Genomic DNA, 13,843 nt, shown 5'->3' on the forward strand with positions numbered 1-13,843 from the left:
TTAGTACATGGAAAACAATTCTCATTTCCCCAGTTTGGATGTAACAAGAATTGTAGTTTAAACTAACCAAGATTAGTTCACTGGTGTGCATTGGTGGGCCTGCCACTCGTGTCTGGCTAGCTAAAATGCAGTTTAGCTTTCAGGGAATATACATTCAAAGCAGGCCAATAAGAGTTCAGTCTTGGTTTTGTTGGTTTTGCTCACTTCATTCAGTATTTCAAAAAAGCACTTGTATTAACTTTTTGTGATACATGTTTATTTAATCATGTAATTATTTAAAAGGCGTATTCATAGCCCATCTATTCAGTCTTAAATTCCCAGCTGGTTTGAATGTCATTTACTCATTAAACATTTTGTTATATGAAAATACAGTTTATTTTCCCACCCCTCAACTTTGTAAAACCTCCTAGACAAGATGTTCCAGAAATTGTAGGACTTCCACTTTCACCATGCCTGGTTGTGTGGTGTCTCAGCCTGACCTGATCATTGTTGTGAGGATAAAGTGTGGAAAAGGAAGGCCATGTCTAGTGCCCTGAACCTATTGAAGGAAAACCTATTAAAGGAGCAAACAATTTTTGCTTTCCACTCTAACCCCAAATAATTTTGGAAATCCTTTTAGATCTCACGTGTTAAAAATTTGAATTGCATATTATAACAGAGAGATGTAGTTCTGTCCCTTGCCACTGCCAGAAGGAATCTGATTTGACCATTGTCCCTTTGCATGGGCCCTTTTACACTGCACAGTTATAGCACTGTGATTCCACTTTAACTGTCATGGCAACATCCTACAGATTCCTGCAATACTCACTTTATGAAGGAGGGTTCAGAATTCTCTGCCAGAGAACTTTGATGTCTCATAAAACCACAAACTCCAGGATCCCAGAGAATGTTTCCATGGCAATTAAAATAGAATATACCTCTAAAACTGTGTAGTGTAAAAGGGCCAATGACAACTAGTAAGTTGTATTCCGGCAGGTCCCTGTTCCAGAACTGCACCTTCCATCATGACACATACTGTTTGCTGTCTGTTTATGGGAGGGGCAGAAGAACATTAATAAATTACATAATATGTGTAATAAGTGACTTCCAGTCTTAGTGGGGATTTTCTTTTCTGTATGAAGCTTTTTTACCATTTATACATAGTGTTAATAGCAATAATGATTAAACTTTACTCAATGCCAGATGATAACAATATAACTCATTTACAAGAATTACTCACTTAACAGCAGGAGTGGAATTATAGTGTGTTATCATTAAAACCAGGCAGTTAACTTGAGTTCTTAATATATTAGGAAATTAGTGCAAGGAAGGTTACTCAATAACACATAAGACTTACTCAAATTGTATTGCAAATTTTGTAGTCTGTATTTTGAAAATTCTGTAAGTCAAAACTCAGCATTAAATTTAAACTAATCTAACAAGCAATGTGGTTATTTAAAATCATGTGTACACATTATATTGATGGCAGTACAGTACTGACATTCCAAACTCCAAAAGGGGCAAAAAAACCCACAAACCCAACTTTAACCCAGAAGATATATTTATAGATTCCTTGAAAATATATCTTCAAGTATATGCTGTATATAACAAGGAGATTTGTAGACAGTATGAACAAGATTACATTCAGGAACCATTATTTTTGCCTTTAAGTGCATTTTGTTCTGTTATAAGTAACTGGGCATTCAACTATCATATTAGTATTCACTTCACTAAAAAGCTAATCTGACAGTTTTTTCACCACCTTATTCTTCATTTATTCACTCCTTATATTTGTGAAGATTATCATCTTAAATTCTGTTATCAAAAAGTGGTAATAGAAATTATCTTGAGCATGCATGCCTTGTATCAGATTTCATTGTATTTGTGTCTGTATGTAATGTATGTGAATAAGTGGAAGGGAACATATTAAGAATATATGTTTTCACAACATTTGGATTGCTTTAACATTAAAATTGTTTTACTTATTTTTATATCAAAAGCCTTGTGGTATACTGTACCAGCTAAGAAGCCTATGGAATTAAATGTGAGGACTGCTGTATTAGAGCTTGTAAGGAATGGCAGCTCTTCTTTGTCCCATGTACTTTCAAAAATAGTTGTATTAACTAAAACAGTTTTCTCCCTGTGTTATAACTCTGAAGGGGATAGGTGGGTGGGTGCATATCTGAGAACCAGTGTGGTGTAATGTTTTGAGAATAGGACTTGGATTCTGGAGCTCAGAGTTTGATTACTGGCTCAGCCACTGGGTGGCCATGGTCAAGCTAAAAATTCTTGGCCTCAGAAAACTACACGACAGAGTCCCCCTTGGGTCGCCATAAATTGGAAATGACTTGAAGACGCACAATAACACGCATACACACACACACACACACCTAGGCATGCACTGTAGCCACCTTGAGTCCATGTTTAATAGGGGGTGGTAGGATAACATTAAGTTGATAATAATAATAGCGAATCACTGTATTTATACCTACAATTGTGGATGATAATGCCCTTTTGCCAGCAGATCTCACACTACAGATCTGCCTACAGAACAATCTGCCAGCAGAACAGTTCTGCTAGCTAAGATTTGTCAGCAGAAAACCCCAAAAAGGGGTAATGAAGGGTCATGGAAAGTTAGGAGATAAATTACACTAAATTCTGACTGTCTCAGCACAAAACACAGCTATAAAGCTGACCAAAATGCAGGCCAGGATCATGGTTTGTCATTGTTAACAGCCCTCGAGTTGACCCTGACTCATGGTGACACTGTGGATGAGAAGTCTCCAAGGCTCCGTATCCTCCACTGCTCGGCTTAGTTCCTGTAGATTCAGGCCCGTGTCTCATGGTAGCCCTAATTAATTTTCAAGGGCCCTAAGCTGAGAAAGGTTTTGATTTTGTACAGCATTAGGAGGACTAGGGTCAGCTCAGCTGGCCTGGCCCTAATCTCCTCTGAACAAATTTTGCCCAGAAAACCCTATGAAAGGTCTGTTGTTAGCTGGAAACATCTTGAAAGCACAGAATAACAATGACTATGTGCTCAGTAGAAATTCTCCTTAGTGCATTTATCAGAATGGTACTAAATTGGGCAGATAGAACAAGACAATGGACACTATTGGAATGGAAGATAGAGAGGAAGTCTATTTATGCCCATATGCTACATATGTCACTGATGGCTACATAATATCTAACTGGAGCAATGCAGCAAATGGTACTGCAGGGGAGGGTATACTTTTGATATCCTCCTTGGTCAGAGGCCAGAGGTTATTGCTTCTGGTGCAGGGCATGAAAGCCACGATCCAGTCCTAAGGACTGGAGTGCAGCTTCTGGACTCTTAGGATGCATGCATCATTTAAACAGCATACCTCCAAAGTGACAAAAAGCAGTTTTATTTTGGTCTGTCTGTATGGGACCATAGCAACCTCACACCATGGCTCTGATCCGGCCTTTGGATGACGCAAAAAAGGAGCCGCAAAAAATGGTTCTTTTTTGCGCCTTCCAAAGGGTGCCATAGCTATGGCAGCATGGCTATATGGTGCCCCTTTCGGTGCTGCATCATCCAGACGCAGCACCGGAAGTGTGTCATGATGCTACGCACCATCCGGAGCAGCACACAGCACCATGGTGCCCTGGGCAGAGTCAGGGCATGTGTCATCAGGATGCCGCACCCTGACTCCGCCCACAGGCCGGCCTTTCAGGACAGTATGCATGGGCCTAAGTGTGGTTTCTGTAATCATCATCATCACCATTATTATCATCATTTATTTCTATAGCACCTTAAATTTACATGGCGCTTTTAAAACAATTAAATCCTGCCAAAGGCATACAATCTAAAAAATAAGTTTCAAGGGGTAGCAGAGGGAGTATATAAGAGTTTGGTGTACACTTTCGCACCCTTTTGGTGAAGAGCAGGACTCTGGAAGTGCTTCTTTAGGTCTAGTGGCCCAGGGTGGGTGAGGAAGGAATCTATAGTTGAAGTGGACCTGTGAGTTTTGCGCTCACTTACAAGGTTCTGAGACTTGGAGGGAGTGACCTGGGTTTGCCTTCCAGAAGATGGTCAGTTGGGGAACAAGCCAGTTATTGGATTTCCCTCTGGGCTAACGTGTTTCACACAAGCGAAGGCTGAGGACATACTGTAGTCAAGGGGTGGTACCTTGCCTCAACTGATCCCACCCTTCTTGCACCTTTCCAGGTTCAACACAACTTAAATAGGTTGTAGGTCAAATAAAGTGGCCCTTATTTAATCCAGTTTTCTGTTTCTGTTTCGGTTATTCCATGGTTGGCCATCAAACTTCTGTGTCTTGAACATTATAAAATTGAAACATGTCTACTCTTTTTAAATTTTGCTTGTTTGGTTGTGATAGTACACCTCATTCAAAGAGCTCCAGGGGGTAATTAGTTTCACCAGTGCTGCCTGGAGTGGCTATCAAAGAAAAGGTTACCTTCTTTGACAATTTCAGCAAGGTCTGTTTTCTAGCCTGTAGCAAGTTGGGTTTTAAAATAATGCATACGAATGTATTATAGTGAACTTTAGAATACCTTTCCATATTAATTACAGGGCCAGTGAGAGCCTTTGCCTATAGCTAACACCTAGCCATCTCACCCTTAAATTTGAAAACACATTTTGACTTTGTAAAAATATTATTTTGTCCCTGCATTTCTCATTCTGCAGTACTGGGTACCAATGTATTTACTATTCACCTGAAAACACAGCTAAGGCAAAAGAAGTTCTCAGTAACATCAATCATCTCCAGCCTCTCATATCAAGCCATGCAGACCTGCTGCTTAATTCTGCAAGGCAGCATTTGCCAGACAGCTTGAAGAATTCTTTAAAGATGCTTTCAGAAACGGTAAGATTCAAAATGGTCCTGCAGTGGCAACTAGAACAACCCTAGCTGCTACTCTGCTTCACAGATACTTGCTTCCTTTGTATGAGGAAATATTAAATTATTCTAAGGCTACACTCTTCATGATACTGCCATAGGAAAATGGTGGTTTTTCTAATAAATCTATACATAGGTTTTGTGATGTTCAAACTTACACTACTTCAAAGCAGCATTCCACTGAATGTACCCTTTTCCAGGTCCTCTTGGATGGTTCTCATTCTGTTGCCATACTGCAAAATTAATGCAGTTTGACACCATTTTAACTGCCAAGCTCTCTGACAAAGAAGGCTAACTATCTCACAAAACTACAAATTCCAGAATTCCATAGCACTGAGTCAGGGTAGTTAAAGTGGTATCAAACTGCAATAATTCTGGAGTGTAAATGTAGGCTCAGACATTTGTATTGATTTTAAACATGGAGAGTAGAAAATCTATGTAAATTTACTATCTGTCTGTCTGTCTGTCTGTCTGTCAGCTGTAAAACTACCATTATTATTATTATTATTATTATTATTATTATTATTATTATTATTATTGAGGCATGGTTAACTTGTTTTTCCAAGTATAGTTCCTAGTACATGCCACCTACCTCTTTGATGGATAGCTTACATTTCTCTCCTGGATGATCCAGCAGAGCTAAAAAAATGAAAAGCCATCTGGCCAAAATAAATAAGCAAAAAGGAGACTCTGTTTTAGGAACATTTGTCCACTATTAGATGCATTCTACATTAATTTTCTTTTTTAAAAATGGCCTATTAACTAGTTGATTTATTCACCAGTATAACAGTAAAAAAATGGTCTCTTCCATCTAAATCCAGCATTGTACTACATCTGGTTGCTAATGGGTCTCCTCCCCAGCACTCTGCAGCACCTGAAAATGTAACCTGGGGTGGGGTGGGGGTCCCAGTTCTTGAGATTAGGGCATTTCACATACTTATGCTTCCTCTTCTTAACTCTTGACAGTCTCTTCTGTCAGTTATTTCTTAGAACTATTTTCCTCTAGAGTGATAGTGTTCATATGGTACATTTTGCATCTTTTTCTTAACTTGCTAGGGTTCTGAAAACATCTGCATGTACTAATGAGCCTATTCAGTAAATGTTTACCATTCATAGATAAAATATATTAGCTGGATGCAAGCAAAATAAAAACAAATATATATACTCATGTATTATGATTTGTTTTTACTTGGTTTTTTTAAAAAAAATAATCTCTTTCTTCTGACTTTCCAAAACAATTAGTGTAATGTGAAACACAGAAAATAAGGACTGTGTTTTTTTAATGATAGATGCACTCTTCTATCATTCTGTTTTTCATATTGGAGTGCAAGTTATGTAGCATTCCTATCCACATTTAATCAAAGGTGCTTGCATGCCCTAAAGCACTGGTTCCCAAATTTTGGTTCTCTAGATGTTTTGGACTTCAGCTGCCAGAATTCCTAATTGTTGGTCAAACTAGCTGGGGCTTCAGGGAGCTGAAGTCCAAAACACCTGGAGAATAAAAGTTTAGTAATCATTGCCCTAAAGATGTCAGATCCCACCTGATCTGGAAGCTAAGCAGTGTCCGCTTTGGTTAGTACTTGGTTGTGAGAGTGTCAATGAATACCAAGTGCTGTAGGCTATATTTCAAATGAAGGAACTGGAAAAACCACCTCTGACTACTCCCTAAGAAAACCTTATGAAATTCATGGAGTTGTCATAAGTTAACAAGCAACTTAGAAGACACATAACTGCACACACAAACTGCATTCAGTTAACTTTTTTTCTACATATGTGTGCAGAAGTCCTGCTGCAGAAACTTACAATAATGTTTCAGCAATAGAAGTATGGATATGTTAACTAAACATGCTGTATTTTATTCCCTGGATTTGAGGGCCATCATGATTATGGTATTGTAAATTACATGTGCCTTTTCTGCACGTCATTGATTACACACTCTTTTTCATTCTAGACAGAGTTATTTGTGCATGCATTTAAAGATCAACTGATCAGAAGTGCCCTTCTAGCTCTATACACAGCCCGTCCAGGTTGTGTCCTAAAAAAACCAACAGTGCCAAGAAGTAGTGTTGAAGAAAGTGGTGATACACCTAATCAGGATCATCCTGTCCAGATCAAGCGACAAGATTCTATACCGCACCATTCAGAATATGATGAAGAAGAGTGGGTAAGCACCTTCAAAATTATGTTCTTGGCTCTCAAAAGCCCTTCGCTACAGTCATACAGTTACAAATTGTCAATTGTGTGTACCCTTCTAGTTTTTTTTTAATTTAAGAAGTTTCCCAAAGGGTATCCATGTTAGTCAATTGCAGCAACAAACAAAAACATATTTATTGTACACAGAAAAAAAGCATATATACATTTTCATAGCATCAAATAGACTTCTGGGCTTATGTCCCAACACTGCCACTAACATTTAGTATGTAATATGATTATCCTTTTGGTTTAGTTGGGAGGGTAATAAATTCAGTGTCTTGGTCGCATAAGGGGAAAAAATAATTTCAGTTTTCAAGTTTTTTTCTATTCCTTTTCTGCATTAAAATATAACTTGGGGAGATGTGGCACAGTTGGCTTCTGTTGGTCAAAATTTGCTTTTAAAGTAATGAACCAGAAGAACTTGTTTTATACACATTTTACAATAAAAATATACATATTGTGTGCATTTTATTATAAAACTAGCAGAATGATTGTTCTGCATTATTAGAGTAGATCTTAATGGTGTGATATATGAAGAGCTTGAAAAATGCTTTGGAAAATGCTGTTCATGCTGGACACATTTATTTCTGAATTAGTAAAGTATGGATCAACTGGGCCATGCTTTCTTATGAGTTCATTGACTTGGGGAAGATTAATGTTGCCACTATTATAACATATTCTGGGAAGTTCCCATTTCCATCTGTTTGCACGGAACTGAGAGTAAGAAGCTGTCAGCCAGTTGTAACTGATGGATCAGAACCATTATCCAGGGCCAAATTGTTGAAGAATGCAGAGGCAGTGGCTTTTGCTTCCATCCATGGCTACTCTGTTTGCTTCCTCTCATGATAATAATTCTCTGGACTATCATCTGCTCTGGATAGCAATAGCATTTACATTTCTATAATGCTTAATAGTGAACTCAGCATTCTCTAAGCGGTTTACAGTCTGGATGCTCTCCTTTCCACTCTGCCTGTTGCTTTGGAGTCCCAGTTATTTTTGGTATAGCTTTTATAGCCAGTTTTTCACATGATGACTTCTTATAGAATCCATTTTAATACATATCATTGTACAGTATATAAGAATTGTGTGTGTGTGTGTGTTTCTACCTTAATTCCTAGACCATAAAAATTGGCATGAATGCTTTAGAGAATCTCAATCCATGCACCTTAGATTTGTTTTTAAAATCAATTAATTAATTTTGGTTTGTTAAAATCTGTCTGTAGCTTGCAATAACATCTCAACACATTAGACGGCAGAGTTCCCTAATCATCTTTAGGGAAAATCACCCCATACCTTCTTTTTTCCCCCATGAAAGCTGCTTTGAGAAGTGTGAAATTGGGGGGGGGGGAGTTACTGTATCCTGATTTGCATATTTGTTCATTTGAGAGATGTGAGTCATTCTGATCTATCTCAAACTGTGGAGAATACAAAATTGTCAGGCATAATTATTCCCTCAATCGTTTTTTTTTTTTGGGGGGGGGGGGGTTTGTGGCCATGTTCTAGAAGAGTTTCTTCCTGACGTTTCGACAGCATCTGTGGCTGGTAACTTCAGGGAATGCTTGCCTGGAAAGGAGTTGGGTATGTATATACTGTGTGACCCTGGGAAGACAGATGCTGGTGAAACGTCAGGAAGAAACTCTTCTAGAACATGGCCACAAAAAAGCCCACAAAAGCTATGGATGCCAGCCATGAAAGCCTTCGACTCCATATTCCTTCAATCTCTTATTTTTCTATAGTACTCTTTTCTAAATCCCATAAGTCCATGTTTATCTGGATCTTTCCCCTGTTATAATGCAATTCTATACATGTTTACTCAAAACCAAGTACCACTGATTTATTTGATGTTTGCTCCTAGGTAGATGTTATATTCCAGTGTTAGATATTATAGCCATAGCATAGTTCACTCTTGTGGATATCCCCATGTACATTATCCATCTATATCAAATAGTTTGCCCCACTTATCCTGCATCTTTATATTATGCACTTCTCTGTTTGCCTACCTTTCTCCTGTACTTGTTGTAGCAATTTTATCTTGCTGTAGGTACAGGAGGAGGAACACAGTGAGGGATGCATAGGCTGTATTCACTAAACAGCTGCTCCAACCATGTTTTGGACTACAGCCCAAAGATTTCTGATCATCAGTTAAACTGTCTGGGTTAAAAAGGAGTTCAAGCCCAAAATATCTGTCGTTGCTTGAAGTTGCAGGAGGGTAATTTAAAAGATAAAAAACTGAAATGCATAGCTCTAAACTTCACCAAATGAGCTATAACTTGGGGAGGCTCCAGTACCAGAGGATAGGAAACAGTTGCACAGGAACCAAACTGCAAAATCCAATTGTTAGTCTTAACTAGATTTAGATTCATTGAGTCCATGGGATTTAAATGAGGGTTGATTTTATTTCATGATTAATTCAGCTGGTCTTCTTTAGTTGGGACTAGCAGTTGGATTTAGGCTAAAGTGTTCTGCAAATGGGTGCATGGAAGGAAGCCGTTTTGAGGAACAATAGCCTGAACAAAAAGAGGAACTGCCTCTCTCCCATTCATGAAATTTTACACAACTTGTTACCTGGAGGCACTTTTGCTCACCACAGGCAATCCAAGTAGTGGCTATTTAAACTCTGACTTAATTTCTCTTTCCTCCAATATCTTACAATGGAAAGAGTAATCTGGGACACAGCTTGCATTCTGTGAAGCCAGAATATAAGAACTGCCTTACTGCATCAGACCAAAGAGCCCATCTGCTCCAGTAGGGTTTTTTTAAAAAAGAAAAGAAAATCCAACAGCAGCCAGAGAGAGAGAAACCCATCAGTATCTCATAAACAAAGTATAATATTTGGGAGCATATGAGGGTAAGCATAATGTTAAACCATTCATTTGTACTGACTGTTTGTATATGGTATACTAACAAAGAAAGAAATATTAAATATATGAAACACTGTAAAAAAAAAGAGAGAGAGAGAAGCTGGAGTGAAAACCATTTTCAATGATCTGCACACAAGTGTCTGGCTTTATTTGTAGGATATGTTTCTTCTTCTTTTAAAATAAAAGGTGGGGGAATCAAAGGGAATCTGCCCACGGTAGGTTCATAATCTGACAGGCACAGCTTTGGAAACTGAGGTGAGATTCTCATTACAAGTTTGCACAAGAGATGTATTTTAAGAGCTCAGGCTGAAAATTGTTCTCTGTATCATGATATTCCTTATAAATACAAAGAGGCACTTTAAGATCAATACAGATTAAGCAGCTGAGTAAAATGTAATTGCTAGTAGTATTCATAGGTAATACCATAGCAGTGCTAACTTTGTAAAGAAAAATACTTCACCTGATGGGTACAGATTGTCTCTGAATAGTTGCTCCCATTTTCTCATACCAGCTGTTTCTATCATTCTAAAGCCTTCCTTCAGGGAGGATAAAAAGGCATCCCATACATAATGCAAGAGATAGGTGGGCAGAGTGCCATTTGGAAGCTACTGCTGTATATTTCTCTCTGGGTAACATGGCTGGGTGTAAAGTCTGAATAAACAGGAGAGCATGGCAGAATTATAAATACAGGATCAACTTGTCCAAATCCAGTAATTTTTAATTTCAAAACATTTAATAAAAAGCAAGCAAACCTTTTATATTCAGGTATGTAAAGAGTCTCGTTTACCAAAGCTATTCTGCTACGGGCACGTTCCCACTATGAAATTGAGTGAATTGCCAATCGGTGTAAATGACCCTCCTTTCCTTTTGAAACCAGTTCTGTCGCAATGTGATCGATTCCTGTCATGATAAAGCAAAGTAAAGGCAACCCCTTTTTTTTTCCAGACAGTAGTTTGAAAGAGGTTCTTTTGAGAAGAATTTATTCTGACGTGAGTTCAATAAGTGGGAACAACAGATCAGAATTGATTCATTCTGGTGGGGAGGGACTAATGACAGAGAGGTGTTTACCATCCCACCTCAGTTTTTTGCAGATGCACCATATCTCCCCCTCTCAGCGCTGCGTTTGTATTTGTGCCGGTGCATTTTTTTAAAAGTTAAATTGATATAATATTCAATTTTTTTTAAAAAAAACATTGTCCCCCTCTTCATCCTCATGCCTCATTCCCCAGCTTCTCCCTCCGTCCCCGGCTGGCTCCTTCTCCCTCCGTTCCCCAGTTTTCTTCTTCTGTCCCCAGCTTCCTGCTCCCTCCATTCCTCACTTTCCTCCTTCTGTACCTGGCTGACTCCTTCTCCTCCATCCCCGGCTTCCTCCTCACCCAAAGCCTATTTCAAGCAGTGCAACTAGTGGGGACGACAACCATGTTACAAAAAAAAAGCGATCACACTGGGGTAAGAAAAAGATCTGCTTTGATAGTGGGAATGAGAGACCTTTTGGAATCAATTTCCAACATGGAGCAAGGGCAAATCAGGAATCAGTTTAAACTGCAATGAGCCCTAGGTTTAAGACACAATGACCAGGAGGTTATTGTTTTAGTAAATACATTTCCAATGTTACCTTTTTTAACACAGATCCTTCATACAGTGAGTCACATTCTAGCCTTTTCCTCAGAGACATAAGCATCTCTTTTTATAGAGATCAAGGGATGGATTGAGTCAGCTGTACCTACTGAAGTGTGGACAGGGAAGAGGAAGGTCTTCTTTGCTGGACAGTGAAGATCCTGCATAGAGTTACAATTTTTGCCAAAACTAAGCACCACACAAATGGGAACAATTTGGAATTCAAATGCCAGAAGTTAGAGCTTTAGGCTCAACTGTGTTGAAACTAGGACTGCTGAATCTGTTCTGCATCTGAAATATCCTCAGCCTTGGGATCCTAAAAATTACGTAGAACTATATTCTCCTTGGATTAATAAGTTTTGCATAGTGCCTGTGTTTCTTAGGTTGGAGTGGTTAGGATCTGACATAACTCAGTTTCCCCCTCACTCTTTTGCCTTTCAACTCCTTTTTTGGCTCTTCTAGTGGTTAATCTCAACTGGCAGATATAGAAATAGGGATAAAATTCACCTACTGCCAGAGGACATTTGTGGGCATATTTGATCCCAAGGGGCCCTGGGGGCCGCAAAAATGGCTCTGGATGCTGCATGTGGTCCATGGGCTGCAGTTTGCCCACCCCTGGTTTAACTGAAGGACCTCCCTTGCACCTAGAACCTGCCAAAGCCTTAAAATTCGCCTCAGAGGCTTTACTTGCAGATCTCAGTAAGTACTTGTGGGGCAGCAACATTGACAGATCCTATTTTGCAGTAGCCTTGTATTTTTGGAAGTCCATCCTTTAGAAAGTATGTTTGACTACCTCTCTAACTACCTCTCTATTTTCACTAACAAACCCTGACCATTTTTTGAATTTTAAATTTTACAAATAGTGGACTGGTTTTAAATTAATACTACTCTTGTTTTAACAAAAAAAGGTATTGTTAGCTACACACTGGTTTATTTTGCTGCTCTTTTGACCTTTAAAAATGTTTAATTTTAATTATTAATGTTATCCATTATACTATTTTTCTTTATGCTTTGTTATGATGAACTGTCTTGAGAGACTGTCTTCTAATCACCTTGGTCCTTCCCCTTTGAACTGAGGCCTTGGGCTCATTCAGATAACACAATTACAGAACTATGATTCCACTTTAACTGCCATGGTTCTGTCCTATGAAATTCTGGGATTGGCAGTTAGAGGAAAGTTTAAATTGTCAACTAGAGTGCTCTAGCGCTCATCAGACCACAAACCCTGGGATTCCATAGGACAGAACATTAGTAATTAATGTGCTATAAGGGTGTATCTCATAGTGTGAATGTTCCCCCGGCTTACCATTCCATGGAGAGTTCCATTTGGTCATGGTGAAGAAGAGGACTTCTCAGTTCTGAAACCCATCATGCAGACTGATCTAGCTACTGTGTGTGATGTTTCCACTGCCACCTAAAGACCTGTTTTGTGACCTTAGTCATCAGAAACACTGTGGTGAATTACCCCTGGTAACTGTAACAAATATTTTATTGCTCAGTCAGTACTTTAGCAAATACAGTGTGCCTGCGTTATATGTGGCTTTGAGTGTATGTGCTCAAGCTGCGCAGAAGCACGTGGGGTGCAAGGAGCAGCATGTTCCATTCAGATGAATGGGGTATGCTCCCGTGGCGTGTGCACGCCGCCACACCACCGCACATGTGAACCCCATTCAAGTGAATGGGGCTCAAGCATAGGCAGAATTCGCCTTACATGGGGGGAGGGTCTGGAACGGATCCCCTGCATAAGGCAAGGGTCCACTGTATAGCTGTGTACAGAAATACAGATGCAAATTAATGAGTTTTAAAAAGAGAATTTTGTGATAGTTACTCATAGAAGTGCACTTAACATAGGTGCTTACTGTCAGAGGCATTGGGTTTGGAGGTGTATCAACCAGCCCTGAATGGGGTTACAGTCCCCCCTGAAAGACTGTGTTTTCAGCTTGGGGGTACATCTGGATCTGTGGCTCCAAATGACAGCTCAGATAGAAGTGATGGCCAGGAGTACTTACTATCAGATTCAGCTGTTATGCCATTTGCATCCCTATCTAGAGCTGGAGTACCTAAAGATAATAGTGCATGAACTGGTAATCTGAAGGCTGGACTTTTGCAATGTGCTGTATATAGAGTACCTCTGTACCAAGTTCAAAAACCTCATTTAGTTCAAAACACAGCAGCTGGATTGATTACTGGGACGTTCAGGAGTGATCACATCACAGCAATATTAAAATCACTCCATTGGCAGCTGGTTAGTTTCTGGGAAAAGTACAAAGTTATTACCTTTAAAGCCCTACATGGTTTGGGTCCAGATTACCT

General features: G+C 39.2%; 1 protein-coding gene across 7 annotated transcripts in view; it reads left to right on the forward strand.

Moving 5' to 3' along the window:
* Positions 1-13,843, forward strand: part of INPP4B (inositol polyphosphate-4-phosphatase type II B) — a 345,664-nt gene that overhangs the window by 260,616 nt on the left and 71,205 nt on the right. For all 7 annotated transcript variants that reach the window (XM_042470361.1, XM_042470360.1, XM_042470357.1 and 4 more), the window contains 2 exons: positions 4,649-4,826; positions 6,811-7,023. In XM_042470361.1, coding sequence (XP_042326295.1) covers positions 4,649-4,826; positions 6,811-7,023 — 391 coding nt within the window. The remainder of the gene's footprint in view (positions 1-4,648; positions 4,827-6,810; positions 7,024-13,843) is intronic.

The sequence above is a fragment of the Sceloporus undulatus genome, chromosome 5, assembly GCF_019175285.1.
Source record: "Sceloporus undulatus isolate JIND9_A2432 ecotype Alabama chromosome 5, SceUnd_v1.1, whole genome shotgun sequence".
Classification (NCBI taxonomy): domain Eukaryota; kingdom Metazoa; phylum Chordata; class Lepidosauria; order Squamata; family Phrynosomatidae; genus Sceloporus; species Sceloporus undulatus.